Raw genomic sequence first — 20,750 nt, forward strand, 5'->3', positions numbered from 1 at the left:
GAGTTAAAGCTGAAAAAATGCTGTTATGGGAAAGTGCTATTACAAAGGCCCATTTGTAAGTTGCAATGCTGCCTAATGGGCAGTAGAGGGAGCACTGTCATTGGGAACTGGACTTGAGAACTCTAACTTAAGATAGGTAGTAAGCCCCTGTACAAGACATTGTTTTGGTGGAGCTTGAGTGACCTATACACAGATGAGCTACTAAGACCCACACCAGACTGCCTTGTCCCAATAATCCTGCTGTACCACTCATTTGATACCAGCTACCTTGGAATCCGGTGTATATTTCCGTATGTACTGATAACGTGTTCTGTCAGTCCAGCATCCAACTCTAACTCACTCCAGTTCCCTTGGGACACACAAGAGAGGAAGCTTGGACAGGAGAGGTAAGGTGCCACCACAAAAATAAAAACAAAACAAACAAATGTTTATATTCTTTGTATAAGAATTGGGAGAACGTGGAGCTGGCTTACACCCTGCGGCAGAGAGAGTGATACCTTCTCTTCCAGCCTCACTGCCTCCAAAAAGCAGCTCTACTTAGCACAGCAGAAGAAGCAGTCAGAAGAACGGACTGAATCCTCTCTGCCTCCAATTTACAGGTGTGAACCTGCTTATCTCACTTTACCTCTCTTCATCTCATCTCCATTTGAAACCCCATCTGGACAACGATGGGGAAGGGAAGATGGAGGGTTAACCTAGTGACCTCCAAAGTTTCTTACAACATGGTTATATTTATTACTCTATTAGCAATAGCTGCTGAGCATTTTTCCTTATCTCATTCCTGACATTAGATCTTTGAATCTTCCCAGCAATTTCGTGTGAGCTATAATATCCCCATTTTTACAGGGAGTTTGGGACTCAGAGATTAGGTAGCTTAACCAGCTTGGTACTGCTAGAAAGTGGCAAAATCAGAACTAGAATCTATTTTTCTGAAAATCTATAATCTGGTATTTCCTTCTTAAAATGAGGCAAAAAAAAAAAATTAGCGGTAGGGCTTATAACGAGGGCAATTAGGGGACCATTTAAAGGGGAGAGAGATCCCTGGGGCCTTAGGGCCAGGTCCAGGGTGCCACAGGACTGTCAACCGTACCTACTTCCACCTAAATTTAGTAGGCTCTCACAGAAGCTGTTGGTCTGATAATTCAACCTTGTTCTTAATTTGTATATTCTGGATAGTTGTAGTTGTCAGATATATGTACAGGGAATATTTTCTTAACAATGACATTTTTTATAGGTAATCTTTTTTTTTTTTTGCGGTACGCGGGCCTCTCACTATTGTGGCCTCTCCCATTGCGGAGCACAGGCTCCTCCGGACGCCCAGGCCCAGCGGCCATGGCTCACAGGCCCAGCCGCTCCGTGGCATGTGGGATCATCCTGGACCGGGGCGCGAACCCGTGTCCCCTGCATCGGCAGGCGGACTCCCAACCACTGTGCCACCAGGGAAGCCCATAGGTAATCTTTTTTTTTAACTTTTTATTTTATATTGGAGTACAGTTGATTAACAATGTGTTAGTTTCAGGTGTACAGCAAGGTGATTCAGTTATACATATACAAGACTTTAAATTTTTTTCATGAAATACAAGTTGTTGGCTTTTTTCCTGTTAGTTTTAGTGTTTTTATGTCCTTTCTAAGAAACATTTGCCTACCCCAAGTCACAAAGATAGTCTTCTATGTTTTCTTCTAGAATCTTTATAGTTTTAGCTTTTAAGAACAGTTCTATGATTTAGCCTGAATTAAGTTTTATGAGGCGTAAGGTAGGGTTCAAAGTTAATTTTCCTCATGCATTTGTTCAACTGTTCCAGAACTATTTTGTTAATAAAACTTTACTTTCCTTAAATAAATAAATAAATAAAGGGGAGAGAGAAATCTCTGAAGGCCTTTGAGCTTGGGAAACCTTATGGGGATTGCACTTTAGAGTGTTTTTGTTTGTTTTGCTTTGGATTCTTTTGGGGGATGTTTTTGGTTTTGGGGTTTTTTTGTTTGGTTTCATTTTGGGGGTTTTTGTTTTGTTTGTTTTTTGTTTTCTGGCTCTGAGGCACTGATGAGGCCAAGGTCAGTGTAGGGTCAATAAATTGGGAACCTAGCTTTTTAGACTTGATTCTAAGAAAGAGAAGCAAAGTGGATGTAGAGATACCCGTTCTTAGAAGCCTGGCTTAGTTCATGAAATAGGAGAGGAAACAGAGGTTAAGCATATGTTTTAACCACGAAAAAGTGTCCATTTGGGTGGAGATTCCCTCATGATCTATACCTCTGGGTGACTGACTACTGTGGACAGGAGATGGTGTGGTGGATGGAACAGGGGTTCTGAAAGTGTTGTCTAAGGACCCCTGAGGATAGTCCCCCAGGTCTTTTCAGGGCGTCCGCCAGGGTAAAGCTATTCTTGTAATAATACTGTTTTGCCTTTTCACTCTGTTGACATTTGCACTGATGGCACCAAAGCAATGATGGGTAACGTTGATGCCTTAGCATGAACCAAGGCAATGGTGCCAAATTATCCTAGTACTCATTGCATTCTTCACTACCACACACTTAAATTTTTCTAAATGCCAGTTTGAGTTAAGAATTTTCAGTGAAGCAGGAAAACGTATTAATTGTATTAGATCTCAGACCTTGAATCCATGTCTCTTAATATTCTGTGTGATGAAATGGCACATACACATATTAATATATGATGGTCATTTCAAGGAAAAGCACTTGTGTGACTGTTTGAGTTGCCCGCCCACTGTCCCGGCCACTTTTACTTGAAAGAATGACTGACAAACTATGGCTATACGGACGTGGGAATTTGGAAGACGTTTTCCTGAAAACGAACAAAGTGAGACTGTCACTTCAAGGAAAACAATTGGCAATATCTGTTGCCAATAACAAAATGGGAGTTTTTAAGCAAAAACTAGAATTTGGGAAGCTTGTATCTGTCATCATGAGTTTAACAGCTTTCAAATACTTAAAATACTTTTCTAATGAGATCAGTGGAGATATTAACTAATGTGATTTTCTGATATTGTATGATGAAGTATGTCAGCATCTGGAAGAGCTGCATAATTCAGTGAGCCAATATTTTCCAAATGGACAGTGTGTGATATTACAAAATTATTAGTGGGTAAGAGTTCAATTCAAAATACAAGGTATACCAATGGATTTTAATGTAACAGTATATATAAAGTTCTGTGATATGGTTTCACATTCCACAGTACAACTAACTCTTAAGGAACTACCACTTTTTGAGTTTTGGTGTGGTATCAAAGAAGAATATCTACATTATCTGAACAGGCTGCTAAAATGCTCTTCCCTTTTCCAATTATATATCTGTGTGAGTCCAGACTTTCTTCAAATACTTCAACCAAAACAATATTTGGCAATAAATTATATGTAGAAGCAGATATAAGAATCCAGCTGTCTTCTCTCAAAGCAGACATCAAAGAGATTTTTTTAAATGTAAATCAATGCTACTCTTCTATTTTTTTGTGTCTATGTTGGAGAATACACTTGTTTTCCATTTTTTAAATGTTTAGCACATAATGGGTTTATGACTATAATTTTCGATGAACAGATGTTTTAATTTTTCTCAGATTTAAGTTTAAGTACAATACATTAAAAAATGAATACAGAATAGAAATACACAAAAATTCTTTGGGCTTGTCAACAATTTTTAAGAGTATAAAGTTATCTTGAGACCAAACAGTTTGAGAACTGCTAGGAGTGTCCCAAGGTGAGGTCCTTAAAAGGAAGAAGGGAACAAACTCTCTGCTTCCTACAGCAGTCACTCAACAGTTGAATATAATGATGATAAAGACCTGCAAAACCACTATGACTAATACTATAAGGCAGGAAATGAAAAGTGTTACGTGAGTGGGCTAGGTCTCCACTGTCCAGTATGGTAGCCACTAGCCACATATGGTTACTAAGCACTTGAAATGTGGCTGGTCCTAACTGAGATATCCTTGAACTGCCAAATACACACCAGACATCACAGATTTAGTATGAAATAAGTTTTTTAAATTGAAGTATAGTTTATTTACAATGCTGTGTTCATTTCTGGTGTACAGCAAAGTGATTCAGTTATACATGTATATATATATATATTCTTTTTCATATTCTTTCCTATTATGGTTTATTATAGGATATTGAATATAGTTCCCTGTGCTATACAGTAGGACCTTGTTGTTAATCTATGGAATGCTCTCTCTCATTAATAACTTTTTATATTGATTATATGCTGAAATGTTAATATTCTGTATTTTTAATGTGGCTACTAGAAACAAACATATGTGGCTTGCATTTTTTTTCTCTTGGACTGCACTAGTTTGGACGGGAAGTACGATGAGATTTCAGAGCGGGGAAAAGTTGCTTATGGGTTGGGGTCATCAGTGAAATCACTGAGAAGGAGAGGATTTCAATAAGTAGACAAGTTGGGGGAAGAAACTGCAGCTGAAGGGAGCATCAATACTGACATATGAGAGGTTCACCTAGGGAGCAGAGAAGACTGGTCTTCATCAGATCATAGGCTTTCGTTGGGGGCGTAGGGGGAAGTTTCCAGGAGAGGTTAGGACCAAGTTGTACAGAACTTTGAGTGCCTTGAATCTGGACTTTTTCCCATAGGCAGTGACCTCTTCCCCAGAAGAAACCCAGGCTTTGCCCCATAGCTTACGGAACAGCTCAGAGGAGGCACTTTCTTCAGGTGGGGGCAGATCAAGCATAAGCCCCTGGAAACCGCCCAGTGAGAGCAAGCGGCCAGGACCATCTCTACCTGACCAGTGAATTTAGAGGGATGACTTTGAATTTAGATGTGTGACTTTGGGGTGGATTGACTTATTTTTTGTGAGTGAGGGAGAGGGGTAGTAAATTTAATCACATGATAATAATGTCTCCTGAAAGAGGAGGAGAATCCTGTGCGATGCTGGTCCCCACGATGGTGAAGCAAGGCCTTTGACCTTGGCAGATGGCTCTAGGCATGTGCATAAGCAGATTGAGTCATTCTTTCTACCTCCTTTTGTCTATCTTCCTTTATTTTTGTCTTTATTTTCCTGAACTTTTGTAGAACTCTTACTGCGTGTCAGGATGTTAACATCTGGCTCCGAAGAGATGAAACGAAAAGAGCACTAAGGAGGGAGTTGAAAGCCCCAGACTCTTACCCAGCCTCTGCAGCTAACTCATTGAGTCACTCTGGTCACCTCTCTGGGCCTCAGTCTTTTCAGATATGAAAGAGGAATCAGAACCAGATGAAGCCAAGGCTCCCTCCAGCTCTGTGATTCTAGGACCAGCCCAAGTCACAATGGGAGAAGGGCCCCAGGTGTGGGGAGGGAAGGAGGATACTGGGCTAGTAAGGGCAGGAGTCCACCTGCACAGGAGACGGCCCAAACCTTTGGGTGAGGTTGTCCTCCTCCTGGCGAGCAGACCCTGCTGGAATCCGGGCACAGTGAAGTCTTCGATTTGCTGTTTTCATCCTGGCGAGGTACCCCTTTCATCCCAGGGGCTGGCTCTTACCAAGATGAGTGGAGTCTGTAAGGAGGAGGCTGGGAAGCCAGGAATGTAGCTCCAGGCAAGTAAGTCTGCAGGGGGTCTCCGATGGTCCGGGGAAACCAGAAGAAAATGACTGTGTGTGACCCCCCTCCCACGCCCCTCCTCCTGACACCCACGGGCCACAGGCAGTGGCCGGAGTGATTGATGGGGATGCGGAAAGGGCGCCCTGCGAAGCGGCTTCAGCCAGACTGTTTCTGGTCTTCAGCTTTTCTAGAAGAGAGAGTGGGTGGGAACGACCCAAGTAAAGTCCCAGACTCTTAACGCTGACGCACAGGAAAGCCTCAAGTGGGAGGAGAAATGCAAATCCCCTACTGACGATGGTGTCAGCGGCTGGGTTCTGGGGAACTTGAAGGGCGATTCCGACTTTGGACTTGAGCACCGCCTGGGACCCGGGCTGAGAGAGCCAGGTAAGGAGGCCGACCACACCTTGGCGTTGCTTTTCCGGAGCAGCGCAGGCCAGGAAATGCTTCTGCAGGACGCTGCGGAGCCTTAGCTGTTCCCTTGCTGTTTTGACAGTTACTTCACGTTAACCTAGCTGAGGATGGGTAGTTTTAAAGAGAAGCGATCGACTCCACGATTCAAAGGTGCGCCGTGGCGGGTCTCTCGGGGAGACTCGGGCGCTCTGCCTCCGAGAATGTGAACGGTGGGTGGGACCGTTGTGGCTGCTGCGGAGGTGTGTCCTGGCGAAGGGCGGAGTGGGCGCTCCCTTCACTTTCTCAGCCGACTTCTCTCAACTGTAATGTCTGACATTAGATTGCGTGCCTCGGTTTCAGCAGACAGCCCCGCAGCTGAGGTAGCTAGTGATTGAGGCTTTGAGGAGAGCAGTGATATTTTAGGGCAGGTCTCCTCCTTTGCACGCTGCGGCTCACCTCACAACTAAAGCGGCACCATTAGCTGCCAGGCGGTGGGACAAAATGCCCGTTTATAGGGATCTTCTAGGACCAGGCATTCAAAGAGACTAGGCAGGCACTCAGTTTTCAAAAGAAATGCTCCATAGTTTTCTTGGGATGGGAGAATTAGCCCGTAGAGAGTGAAAGACGTTTTTAGAATCCTTTAAAGGCATTTCTAGAAGCTGCAACAGAAAAGAATGTCCTAAGACTGTGAACCTATCTTTTCCCTTTTCAGCCTTGAGTTCAGCTCTCTGGAGGATGGACTCAGGTCCTAGGAGTGATCTCTCTAACTTCAGGATGGGTTCAGTCCAGTTAATTGTTAGTTAGAAAACAGATTTTCGTCCAAATCATACCAAGGGTTTAACAATAGTAGCAATTACAATTATAAGGCTATTTTCAGCACCTGTTCTCTTGTCATTAACTAGAATAAATTGATAGAGCAGGGCAATGGCAATAGTAACATGGGAACAAATGTTCCAATTTTGGGTGGAATATGGTTACACCCAGCGTCTAGAAAGACGACCATGTCTGGTGTCAGGAGACCTCAGGTTGATCCTGAGGAGCTGTGCATCTTGGGCAAGAGTCGTTTCGCCTATGTGTCCCTCAGATTTTTTACATTTTAAAGCTGGGGTAATACTATCCACCTGTGCTATTCATAGCATCAGGAGTGCCACTCATTCTTCTCTTAATGAGCACTTATTGAGCACTTACAACACACCTAGGATTTTATGTGTAAGTATAAAGTGATAGGAAAGTGAAACATTTCTTTTTCCAGTTGCTTTCTTTAAGCAAAACATTGGCAATAATCTTTTTCTAGTACATTTAGATCAGGGAAAAGGTGCCCTCAAATGGTTCCATTTGAAACCTGAGGAATATGTATATGAAATATATGAAATTTATTATCATGATGTTCTGTAGGCAAAAGTAAATCTTAACTTACCTACAAGATAGGTTGAAATACTATCGTGATTGATCACATAAAAGTTTTTTCAGTTTAATCTAGAATTACTAACAAAACAATAAAAAATTTGACTTTGAAAAAAGTAAAATACGGTAATTTCAAGGAGAGATGTCATATTAATTTCCCTGAGTTAAGAAATATGTCTAAAGCTTCTAAACTGGACAGATTAGGGTTATGTTGGGGAAACACATACTTTCGTTTTATGACAGGCTGCTAACTATGTATCAAGTGTGGTTTCTTCTTAAGTATCTTGAGGGTTTAACTACTGTCTGATGCATATCAGAGACTAATTAAAAGTAGACTTTAAAAGCTTTGCCTAGCCATAGCGGATCATTACAGAGAGAAAGAAAAATATTTATTTGTCCAGAGGTATTTTGAACTGAAAAATTTAGAGCCCACGAAAGTGTATACATGAAACTCTTCATAAAGATAAGTCTGAATTAGACTAGAAGACTTGGAACATAAGGCTGACTCCAGAAGCCAGACAAATCTGAAATAAAGAAAAAAGGATTAGGCGGTTTTATATAAAAGAAGCTTTTATTGGGTGTTCCTCACACATAAAGCCTTAAGAGGCTCTTAGGACATATACTTGAGTATGTTATTTGCCTTCAAGTTGCTCAAAGCCTAATAGTGTAGAGGCAGCAAGAGATAGGGAAGGAGCTTGTTGAGAATCCAAATCTGTGTACACAGGTGTGGGGTAGGGTGAGGGGTGTTGAGTGGGAGTGAAAGCTTTCTAGAGAAGGCAGAACCAGAGTTTCTGTTAGAACAAAGAAGGACGTGGCTTGGGGGCCGAGAAAGAATCCTGTTTCCTTCACTAGTGATGACGTAGGAAAAAGCTCAGAATTACATTATCTTCGGATTGAAAATGTTTTAGCATTTCTGTTTTCTTTAATTGGGTGACTATAAGAGAATTTTTTTTTTACACCTTTATTGGAGTATAATTGCTTTACAATGGTGTGTTAGTTTCTGCTTTATAACAAAGTGAATCAGTTATACATATACATATGTTCCCATATCTCTTCCCGCTTGCGTCTCCCTCCCTCCCACCCACCCTATCCCACCCCTCCAGGCGGTCACAAAGCACCAAGCTGATCTCCCTGTGCTATGCGGCTGCCTCCCACTAGCTTCTATTTTACGTTTGGTAGTGTATATATGTCCATGCCTCTCTCTCGCTTTGTCACAGCTTACCCTTCCCCCTCCCCATATCCTCAAGTCCATTCTCTAGTAGGTCTGTGTTTTTATTCCTGTCTTACCCCTAGGTTCTTCATGACATTTTTTTTTCTTAAATTCCATATATATGTGTTAGCATACGGTATTTGTCTTTCTCTTTCTGACTTACTTCTCTCTGTATGACAGACTCTAGGTCTATCCACCTCATTACAAATAGCTCAATTTCGTTTCTTTTTATGGCTGAGTAATATTCCATTGTATATATGTGCCACATCTTCTTTATCCATTCATCCGATGATGGACATTTAGGTTGTTTCCATCTCCGGGCTATTGTAAATAGAGCTGCAATGAACATTTTGGTACACGACTCTTTTTGAATTATGGTTTTCTCAGGGTATATGCCCAGTAGTGGGATTGCTGGGTCATATGGTAGTTCTATTTGTAGTTTTTTAAGGAACCTCCATACTGTTCTCCACAGTGACTGTATCAATTTACATTCCCACCAACAGTGCAAGAGTGTTCCCTTTTCTCCACACCCTCTCCAGCATTTATTGTTTCTAGATTTTTTGATGATGGCCATTCTGACTGGTGTGAGATGATATCTCATTGTAGTTTTGATTTGCATTTCTCTAATGATTAATGAAGTTGAGCATTGTTTCATGTGTTTGTTGGCAGTCTGTATATCTTCTTTGGAGAAATGTCTATTTAGGTCTTCTGCCCATTTTTGGATTGGGTTGTTTGTTTTTTTGTTATTGAGCTGCATGAGCTGCTTATAAATTTTGGAGATTAATCCTTTGTCAGTTGCTTCATTTGCAAATATTTTCTCCCATTCTGAGGGTTGTCTTTTGGTCTTATTTATGGTTTCCTTTGCTGTGCAAAAGTTTCATTAGGTCCCATTTGTTTATTTTTGTTTTTATTTCCATTTCTCTGGGAGGTGGGTCAGAAAGGATCTTGCTGTGATTTATGTCATAGAGTGTTCTGCCTATGTTTTCCTCTAAGAGTTTGACAGTTTCTGGCCTTACATTTAGGCCTTTAATCCATTATGAGCTTATTTTTGTGTATGGTGTTAGGGAGTGATCTAATCTCATATTTTTACATGTACCTGTCCAGTTTTCCCAGCACCACTTATTGAAGAGGTGCTGTCCTTTCTTCACTGTACATTCCTGCCTCCTTTATCAAAGATAAGGTGACCATATGTGCATGGATTTATCTCTGGGCTTTCTATCCTGTTCCATTGATCTATCTTTCTGTTTTTGTGCCAGTACCATACTGTCTTGATTACTGTAGCTTTGTAGTATAGTCTTTAGTCAGGGAGCCTGATTCGTCCAGCTCCATTTTTTGTTCTCAAGATTGCTTTGGCTATTCGGGGTCTTTTGTGTTTCCATACAAATTGTGAAATTTTTTGTTCTAGTTCTGTGAAAAATACCAGTGGTAGTTTGATAGGGATTGCATTGAATCTGTAGATTGCTTTGGGTAGTAGAGTTATTTTCACAATGTTGATTCTTCCAATCCAAGAACATGGTATATCTCTCCATCTATTTGTATCGTCTTTAATTTCTTTCATCAGTGTCTTATAATTTTCTGCATACAGGTCTTTTGTCTCCTTAGGTAGGTTTATTCCTAGATATTTTATTCTTTTTGTTGCAGTGGTAAATGGGAGTGTTTTCTTGATTTCACTTTCAGATTTTTCATCATTAGTGTATAGGAATGCCAGAGATTTCTATGCATTAATTTTGTATCCTGCTACTTTACCAAATTCATTGATTAGCTCTAGTAGTTTTCTGGTAGCATCTTTAGGATTCTCTATGTATAGTATCATGTCATCTGCAAACAGTGACAGCTTTACTTCTTCTTTTCTGATTTGGATTCCCTTTATTTCCTTTTCTTCTCTGATTGCTGTGGCTAAAACTTCCAAAACTATGTTGAATAAGAGTGGTGAGAGTGGGCAACCTGTCTTGTTCCTGATCATAGTGGAAATGCTTTCAGTTTTTCACCATTGAGGATGATGTTGGCTGTGGGTTTGTCATATATGGCCTTTATTATGTTGAGGAAAGTTCCCTCTATGCCTACTTTCTGGAGGGTTTTCATCATAAATTGGTGTTGAATTTTGTCGAAAGCTTTCTCTGCATCTATTGAGATGATCATATGGTTTTTCTCCTTCAATTTGTTAATATGGTTTATCACATCGATTGTTTTGCGTATATTGAAGAATCCTTGCATTCCTGGAATAAACCCCACTTGATCATGGTGTATGATCCTTTTAATGTGCTGTTGGATTCTGTTTGCTAGTATTTTGTTGAGGATTTTTGCATCTATGTTCATCAGTGATATTGGCCTGTAGTTTTCTTTCTTTGTGACATCCTTGTCTGGTTTTGGTATCAAGGTGATGGTGGCCTCGTAGAATGAGTTTGGGAGTGTTCCTCCCTCTGCTATATTTTGGAAGAGTTTTAGAAGGATAGGTGTTAGCTCTTCTCTAAATGTTTGATAGAATTCGCCTGTGAAGCCATCTGGTCCTGGGCTTTTGTTTGTTGGAAGATTTTTAATCACAGTTTCAATTTCAGTGCTTGTGATTGGTCTGTTCATATTTTCTGTTTCTTCCTGATTCAGTCTTGGCAGGTTGTGCATTTCTAAGAATTTGTCCATTTCTTCCAGGTTGTCCATTTTATTGGCATAGAATTGCTTGTAGTAATCTCTCATGATCTTTTGTATTTCTGCAGTGTCAGTTGTTACTTCTCCTTTTTCATTTCTAATTCTATTGATTTGAGTCTTCTCCCTTTTTTTCTTGATGAGTCTGGCTAATGGTTTATCAATTTTATTTATCTTCTCAAAGAACCAGCTTTTAGTTTTATTGATCTTTGCTATTGTTTCCTTCATTTCTTTATCATTTATTTCTGATCTGATTTTTATGATTTCTTTCCTTCTGCTAACTTTGGGGGTTTTTTGTTCTTTCTAATTGCTTTAGGTGCAAGGTTAGGTTGTTTATTCGAGATGTTTCCTGTTTCTTAAGGTAGGATTATATTGCTATAAATTTCACTCTTAGAACTGCTTTTACTGCATCCCATAGATTTTGGGTCATCGTGTCTCCGTTGTCATTTGTTTCTAGGTATTTTTGATTTCCTCTTTGATTTCTTCAGTGATCACTTCGTTATTAAATAGTGTATTGTTTAGCCTCCATGTGTTTGTATTTTTTACAGATCTTTTCCTGTAATTGATATCTAGTCTCATAGCGTTGTGGTCGGAAAAGATACTTGAAACAATTTCAATTTTCTTAAATTTACCAAGGCTTGACTTGTGACCCAAGATATGATCTATCCTGGAGAATGTTCCATGAGCACTTGAGAAAAACGTGTATTCTGTTGTTTTTGGATGGAATGTCCTATAAATATCAATTAAGTCCATCTTGTTTAATGTATCATTTAAAGCTTGTGTTTCCTTATTTATTTTCATTTTGGATGATCTGTCCATTGGTGAAAGTGGGGTGTTAAAGTCCCCTACTATGAATGTGTTACTGTCGATTTCCCCTTTTATGGCTGTTAGTATTTGCCTTATGTATTGAGGGGCTCCTATGTTGGGTGCATAAATATTTACAATTGTTATATCTTCTTCTTGGGTCGATCCCTTGATCATTATGTAGTGTCCTTCCTTGTCTCTTATAACATTCTTTATTTTAAAGTCTATTTTGTCTGATATGAGAATTGCTACTCCAGCTTTCTTTTGGTTTCCATTTGCATGAAATATCTTTTTCCATCCCCTTACTTTCAGTCTGTATGTGTCTCTAGGTCTGAAGTGGGTCTCTTTTAGACAGCAAATATATGGGTCTTTTTTTTGTATCCATTCAGCCAATCTGTGTCTTTTGGTGGGAGCATTTAGTCCATTTACATTTAAGGTAATTATCGATATGTATGTTCCTATTCCCATTTTCTTAATTGTTTTGGGTTTGTTATTGTAGATCTTTTCCTTATCTTGTGTTTCTTGCCTAGAGAAGTCCATTTAGCAGTTGTTGTAAAGCTGGTTTGGTGGTGCTGAACTCTCTCAGCTTTTGCTTGTCCGTAAAGGTTTTAATTTCTCCATCAAATCTGAATGAGATCCTTGCTGGATAGAGTAATCTTGGTTGCAGGTTTTTCTCCTTCATCACTTTAAATATGTCCTGCCAGTCCCTTCTGGCTTGCAGAGTTTCTGCTGAAAGATCAGCTGTTAACCTTATGGGGATTCCCTTGTGTGTTATTTGTTGTTGTTCCCTTGCTGCTTTTAATATGCTTTCTTTGTATTTAATTTTTGACAGTTTGAGTAATATGTGTCTTGGCGTATTTCTCCTTGGATTTATCGTGTATGGGACTCTCTGTGCTTCCTGGACTTGATTAACTATTTCCTTGCCCATATTAGGGAAGTTTTCAACTATAATCTCTTCAAATAGTTTCACAGTCCCTTTCTTTTTCTCTTCTTCCTCTGGAACCCCTATAATTCGAATGTTGGTGCGTTTAATGTTGTCCCAGAAGTCTCTGAGACTGTTCTCAGTTCTTTTCATTCTTTTTTCTTTATTCTGTTCTGCAGTAGTTATTTCCACTATTTTATCTTCCAGGTCACTTATCCGTTCTTCTGCCTCAGTTACTCTGCTATTGATCCCATCTAGAGTATTTTTCATTTCATTTATTGTGTTGTTCATCGTTGTTTGTTTCATCTTTAGTTCTTCTAGGTCCTTGTTAAATGTTTCTTGCATTTTGTCCATTCTATTTCCAAGATTTTGGATCATCTTTACTATCATTATTCTGAATTCTTTTTCAGGTAGACTGCCTATTTCCTCTTCACTTGTTAGGTCTGGTGTGTTTTTATCTTGCTCCTTCATCTGCTGTATGTTTTTCTGTCTTCTCATTTTGCTTATCTTACTGTGTTTGGGGTCTCCTTTTTGCAGGCTGCAGGTTCGTAGTTCCCATTGTTTTTGGTGTCTGTCCCCAGTGGCTAAGGTTGGTTCAGTGGGTTGTGTAGGCTTCCTGGTGGAGGGGACTAGTGCCTGTGTTCTGGTGGATGAGGCTGAATCTTATCTTTCTGGTGGGCAGGTCCACGCCTGGTGGTGTGTTTTGGGGTGTCTGTGGACTTATTATGATTTTAGGCAGCCTCTCTGCTAATGGGTGGGGTTGTGTTCCTGTCTTGCTAGTTGTTTGGCATAGGATGTCCAGCACTGTAGCTTGCTGGTCCTTGAGTGAAGCTGGGTGCTGGTGTTGAGATGGAGATCTCTGGGTGATTTTCACCGTTTGATATTACGTGGAGCTGGGAGGTCTCTTGTGGACCAGTGTCCTGAAGTTGGCTCTCCCACCTCAGAGGCACAGCACTGACTCCTGACTGCAGCACCAAGAGCCGCTTATCCACACGGCTCAGAATAAAAGGGAGAAAAAGTAGAAAGAAAGAATTAGTAGAAGTAGAAAGAAAGAAAGAAAGAAGGGAGGGTGGGAGGAACAAAGGAAGGAAGGAGGGAAGGAAGGAAAAAAAGAAAGAAAGAAAGAAGATAAGGTAAAATAAAATAAAGTAAGATAAAATAAAGTTATTAAAATAAAAAAATAACTATTAAGAAAAAAAATGGACGGATAGCACCCTAGGACAAATGGTGGAAGCAAAGCTATACAGACAAAATCTCACACAGATGCATACACATCCACACTCACAAAAAGAGGAAAAGGGGAAAAAATCATAGATCTTGCTCTCAAAGCCCACCTCCTCAATTTGGGATGATTCGTTGTCTATTCATGTATTCCACAGACATCAAGTTGATTGTGGAGCTTTAATCCACTGCTCCTGAGGCTGCTGGAGAGATTTCCCTTTCTCTTCTTTGTTCTCACAGCTCCCAGGGGCTCAGCTTTGGATTTGGCCCCGCCTCTGCGTGTAGGTCGCTGGAGGGCGTCTGTTCTTCGCTCAGACAGGACGGGGTTAAAGGAGCCGCTGATTCGGGGGCTCTGGCTCACTCAAGCCGGGGGGTGGGAGGGGCACGGAGTGCGGGGCGAGCCTGCGGCGGCAGAGGCCGGCGTGACGTTGCACCAGCCTGAGGCGCGCCGTGCGTTCTCCCGGAGGAGTCCCTGGATCCCGGGACCCTGGCAGTGGCGGGCTGCACAGGCTCCCCGGAAGGGGGGTGTGGAGAGTGACCTGTGCTCGCACACAGGCTTCTTGGTGGCGGCAGTAGCAGCCTTAGCGTCTCCCGCCAGTCTCTGGGGTCCGCGCTTTTAGCCGCGGCTCGCGCCCGTCTCTGGAGTTCCTTTAAGCAGCGCTCTTAATCCCCTCTCCTCGCGCACCAGGAAACAGAGGCAAGAAAAAGTCTCTTGCCTCTTCGGCAGGTGCAGACTTTTCCCCGGACTCCCTCCCGGCCAGCCGTGGCGCACTAACCCCCTGCAGGCTGTATTCACGCCGCCAACCCCAATTCTCTCCCTGTGCTCCGACCGAAGCCCGAGCCTCAGCTCCCAGCCCCGCCCACCCCGGCGGGTGAGCAGACAAGCCTCTCAGGCTGGTGAGTGCCGGTCGGCCCTGATCCTCCCGCATCCCTGTGCTCTCCTCCGTGGCTCCGAAGCTTTTCCCCTGTGCCACCCGCAGTCTCCGCCCATGGAGGGGCTTCCTAGTGTGTGGAAACATTTCCTCCTTCACAGCTCCCTCCCACTGGTGCAGGTCCCGTCCCTATTCTTTTGTCTCTTTTTTCTTTTTTCTTTTGCCCTACCCAGGTACGTGGGGGGTTTCTTGCCTTTTGGGAGGTCTGAGGTCTTCTGCCAGTGTTCAGTAGGTGTTCTGTAGGAGTTGTTCCACGTGTAGATGTATTTCTGGTGTATCTGTGGGGAGGAAGGTGATCTCCGCGTCTTACTCTTCCGCCATATTCCCGGAAGCCCCTCTCTTGAATAACTAGGCTTTAAAATGCTTAGGCCCTGGATTCTGCCTCACCCAGTTTCTGACTAAAACTGAAGTGGATTTAGCCCCTACCTGGCTTCTGAATAACTAGACTTTAAAATGCTTAGGCCCTGGATTCTACCTCAGCAAGTTTCTGCCTAAAACTCTATAAGAGAAATTTTTTTCTCTGGTTACTTGATGGACAACATTGTCTTTGTCCGAAATCCAAGAAAAAAAGAAAACATGTACCATAGTTATTAATTAACATTATTTTTAAACTCTAATTTTCCCTCTTCTTTGTAGTATGACTCAGTGGAATCAAGTCCAACAGTTAGAAATAAAATTTTTGGAGCAAGTTGATCAATTCTATGATGACAACTTTCCTATGGAAATTCGGCATCTGTTGGCCCAGTGGATTGAAAATCAAGACTGGTAGGATCAAACATTATTGTATTTTCCCTAGAGGTTGATGGACAAATGCTTTATGCTCTATCCACGTGGATTTATTCTGTGGTCCACTTTTGATTCAGTTGATACATTCTTATCAGGTAAAGAACTTTCCTTGAGGATTTGGAAAGCTTCCTTAACGGAGGAGAATCATTGTCCTTTCTGGTTTCATCCACTGTAGGTGAAAAAATGGCTCTAGTGCTTTGTTTTTTAATAAGCTAAACTCCAACGATTTCTAAGTATTAAAAAGACAAGAAGTAAATCTCTTGTTTATATCAATTCTCTATCATAGACTCAATATAAATATTTTTCTTAACATGTTTTTTAAAGCTCTATTCACCTTGTACAATTAAAAACATATTTTGCTTTAAATAGTTGTCTTAAAATTTTTCTTTTGATAAAATATACATAACATAAAATTTACCATTTTAACCATTTGTTAGGTATACAGTTTAGTGGCATTAAGTATATTCACACTGTTGTGCATGCATCTCCAGAACTTTTTCATCTTCCCAAACTGAAACTGTGTACTTATTAAATAATAATTCCTCATTCTCTCCACCCCGGCCCCTGGCAACCATTATTCTGTTTTCTGTCTCTGAATTCAACTAGTCCAGGTACTTCATGCAAGTGTAATCACACAATATTCGTTATTTTGTGACTGACATTTTACTTAGCACATTCTTTCAAGGTTCATTCATATGAGCAGCATGTATCAGAATTTCCTTCCTTTTTAAGGCTGAATAATATTCTATTGTATGTATCTACTACATTTTATTTATTCATCCATCCTTCAGTGGACATCTGAGTTGTTTCCACCTTTCAGCTATTGTGAATAAAGCTGATATAAATGTTGATGTCAAGTATCTACTCAAGTCCCTGCTTTCAATTCTTTTAAGTATCTACCCAGACGTGAAATTGTATATAATTTTTTGTTTTTAATTTGAGGAATCTCCATACTGTCTTATACAGTGGCTGTACCATTTTCCATTGCCACCAGCAATATATAAGGGTTCCAGTTTTACATCCTCACCAAAACTTATTTTGTGTTTTCAATAATAGCCATCCTAATAGGTGTGAAGTGGTATCTTATGGTTTGATTTGCATTTCCCTAACGATTAGTGATGTTGAATGTACTTTCATGTGTACAATTTAATTTTTAAAAACCAGTAAATGCTTATCACTGCGGGGTATATTTATCACTTTAAAATGATTATGGTTAAAAAAAAAAAGTAGACATTTTACTAAGTTGTTTCCTGCTGTGTAATAGCACTTTTGTTTTTTAGGGAGGCAGCATCTAACAATGAATCCATGGCAACAATTCTTCTTCAAAACTTGTTAATACAACTGGATGAACAGTTAGGTCGCGTTTCCAAAGAGAAAAATCTGCTTTTAATACACAACCTAAAAAGAATTAGGAAAGTCCTTCAGGTGAGAATTCATTCTACTTTTTAAAAATATTTGGATTTACAAGTCCTAAATTTAGCAAAAACAAAAATGTAGCCTCATCTTAGTTCCAAACCAGATTTAAGAGGGAAAAAGCTGAATTCTCTTACTATTTTAAATTTTGTGCTCAATTTTATTTCATTACCCAATGTTTGTTTTGCACCAACTTTTGAATCTAAAATACACTACAACTGGGAGGGTATGTGATTTACATGTGACTGCTTACTAGGTATGATCAAATTGAGAATGTGGATCAGGTATTTGAAAGATGCTAGGTTCATGGCTATCTCTCCATCCTCCCTTGCCTTTGTCTCTTATGTAACAATTTAGACTTGGTATTGTTCTCATTCATAGGTGGAGGCATTATGGTTGTATGTGTCCTTCCAGATTTGGCTCAAACTTCACCTCCTTCAAAAGCATTCTGTGGTGCCCTGTAGCTTCCTATTCCAAAAGTTCACCCAGGCAAAGCCCATCTCTCTGTGTTCCCATAACACCTCCAACACATCTGTACCACAGCATTTAGTATATTCTACATTAGTGTTATTTCTAAGTTTTTCTTCTCCCTCAAATTGTGGGTTACTTGAGGCAAGGACGTTATATTCAGCTTTGAATTCCCAGTGCCCACCACACAGCTGGATATATACTAGGTGTGTAATATTCATTGATTAAAGGGATGAATGAATGAAGTAAGTGAAACAGAGATCTAAAGAATTAAGGGCAGACTAATAATGACCTAAACCCAGAGATGCTTATGAAACAAACTCTGAACGTGGACAGCTCTAATATTTACTGAGTGCCTATACAACGTATTAGAGAACATGAAATATACATATGTCGTTTCTCAGTGAGGCTTCTTTAGAATCTCAAACTTACAATTAATGCATTTTTACAAAAATTTTCCTAGACTATAATAGAAATGTGCTTGATGTTACTAACACTTGTGAGAGGGACATAGGTATTAATTTTTTATTGTTGTTTGGATTGTTGTTTTTAATTGTTGTTATTGTTTTAGTGTTGTTTGGATTGGATTTTTTTCATTGCTGTTTTACTGTTACATTTGCCCTTATAATCCCCTACAAATTTGCAAGACACTTGGCTGGGGGTAGGAAATGAACTTGTTGCCAACAAAACGGTATTTTTCACAGTGTAAAGCAAACTGTCTGTTCCAGAGGTAAGACATTTAACCTTGGCTTCATTAGTTAGTGCTCTAATCAATAAACCTAAAACAGGGGTTTGGCATACTGCTACCCGCAAGTCAAATGTGGTCGCTGCCTGTTCTTGTACGGTCCATGACTGAGAATGGCTTTTACATTAAGTGGTTGAAAAAGAATAAAAGTAAAATAAATAAGTGGCATGAAAATTATAGGAAATTCAAATTTCTGTATTTTAGTGGAATGCAGCTTGGTTAGTCAGTTACGTATTGACTCCGGCTGCTTTTGCACTGCAGTGGCACCGTTGAGTAGTTGTGACAGAGACTGTATGGCTCCAAAGCCTAAAATAAAAATGTGTATATGTGTATTGTGTGTGTGTGTGTGTGTGTGTGCGTGCGCGCGTGCGCGTGTATGTCTGTATTAAACATATTTATCTGGCCATTTATAGGAAAGGTTGCTGACCCTTGGTCTTTGCTAGAGGGACATGGGTGGGTAAAATAGGTGATGCATGGTTTTTGGAAATTCTGATTCTCAAAATGTGGCCTTGGGCAAGTCACTTAATTTTTCTAAATTCCTATGTCTTTTCATGTAAATGAGGATGATTATTATCTACCTTTTGGGATTGTAAGAAAGACTGAAGCTTTTATTTTGGCAAAAAAAAAATAGGCTTTCAAAAAACAGACATTTTTGTTGATAGGGAAAGTAGCAGGATCTTCTCTGTAAATCAAGGGTAAGTGTCCAGCCCATCATTTTTCTGAGTGGAGATAAGATTGTGAGGGAGCCTAAGAACACAACGGTAATTCCCAGTCACATTTCAGCTCAAGCACAAATGTCTCTGCTTAGGTCATGGGCCTTCCAGCATCTTGTCTCTGTCGACCTTTTCCAATAAACTGCCCCAAGCTCCTCAACATTCCTGCCCCAGAAAAATAGATCTACTCCTTGTTCCTGAGCACAACCAGCTCACTCTTGAATGACTCTGGGCCTTTGTCCATGACAGTCTCATGGCCAGGAATGCTCTGCCATCTCTCTTCCTCCAGTCCAGCTCCCATTCATCCCTAGAGGAGCTGTGGAGGTCCCAGAGCAGTAAGGGAGCCTTCACCGGTGCTTTACCCCTTATTCTCATTCCTCACGGAGCATGGGCTGCAAGACAAGCAGTATCTCATCTGTGCTAGATGTGTCTAAGCAGGTCACAAGCTCTTTGAAGTTAAAAGTCTGAGTTCCTTTTGTGACCTTCCTCTTCCCTCCAGTACCCAGCATGGTTCTACTACGAACTAGAGACTCCCAAAACAGTTTGATTGGTTAGGATATTTTGTATTTATTTTTATTTATTTATTTTTGGCCGTGCTGTGAGGCTTGTGGGATCTTAGTTCCCCGACCAGGAATTGAACCCGTGCCCCCTGCAGTGGAAGCTCAGAGTCCTAACCACTGGACCGCCAGGGAATTCCCTGGTTAGGATATTTTGAATGGACAAAAACATTTGTTCTTTCCTTTGATTTATAAACTATACTTATTGGGTATTTATATTGATTCAGAACATTGCCAATTATGTTAAGACAAGTCTTTTTGATAAAACAAGATCCCCCTCCCCTCAAAAGAAAAAAAAAACACCTCCTGCTGAAAGAATAGTGACACTGTTCTTACCTGGTTTGAACATTTTCATCCTCTGGCATTTTAAATACAACCCATCATAACTATTATAGCATAAAAGAGCAAACAGTATTGTATCAGGGGAGCTAAGCAGGTATAAGGTAAATTTATTTTAGCTCTTGACAGAGCAACTGGGATCTCCAGTTTCAATATTTTACTATTTATACTATTTTACTATTTACTATTTATATCCCACCTACTTCTGATAAGAATTTGGAATGGCTTGTTATAAAAGACAAACAAAACCATTGAACCAAGAGTCAAGGCAATCTCCGTGGTGGAAGCAGTGAACACTAATGTCCAGGTCGCCTTAGTCCCTCTAAGGGGAGGTAGCCTCAGGTGAAGGCCAGGAGCAAGGACTATGTTGGGTTGAATCCTGACTCTGTGACTTCCTTGCTGTGTGGCTCAGGGCAAGATGTTTACACTCTCTCGCCTCAGTTTCCTCAGCGGTGTGAGTGGAATCACAATGGTACCTACTCCACAGGGATGTTAGGAGCATTAAAAAAAATTGTAAAGCATGTGGTAAGGACTGTATTAGGGTTTGCTAAAAATAAATATCTGTCCCAGATATTTCAAGAATGCTTCACCCTGTTCTTAGGACTTTTTTAAAAAAAACAATAGACTTTATTTTTTTAAAGCAGCTTTAGGTTCACAGAAAAA

At 40.5% G+C, this 20,750-nt stretch overlaps 1 protein-coding gene across 3 annotated transcripts in view; it reads left to right on the forward strand.

Moving 5' to 3' along the window:
* Positions 1-5,781: 5,781 nt before the first annotated feature.
* STAT4 (signal transducer and activator of transcription 4) overlaps positions 5,782-20,750 on the forward strand; it is a 92,260-nt gene continuing 77,291 nt past the window's right edge. For all 3 annotated transcript variants that reach the window (XM_067741169.1, XM_067741171.1, XM_067741170.1), the window contains exons 1-3: positions 5,782-5,927; positions 15,703-15,831; positions 17,133-17,277. In XM_067741169.1, coding sequence (XP_067597270.1) covers positions 15,704-15,831; positions 17,133-17,277 — 273 coding nt within the window. In that variant the 5' untranslated portion in view covers positions 5,782-5,927; position 15,703. The remainder of the gene's footprint in view (positions 5,928-15,702; positions 15,832-17,132; positions 17,278-20,750) is intronic.

Source organism: Pseudorca crassidens, chromosome 6 (genome assembly GCF_039906515.1).
Source record: "Pseudorca crassidens isolate mPseCra1 chromosome 6, mPseCra1.hap1, whole genome shotgun sequence".
NCBI lineage: Eukaryota > Metazoa > Chordata > Mammalia > Artiodactyla > Delphinidae > Pseudorca > Pseudorca crassidens.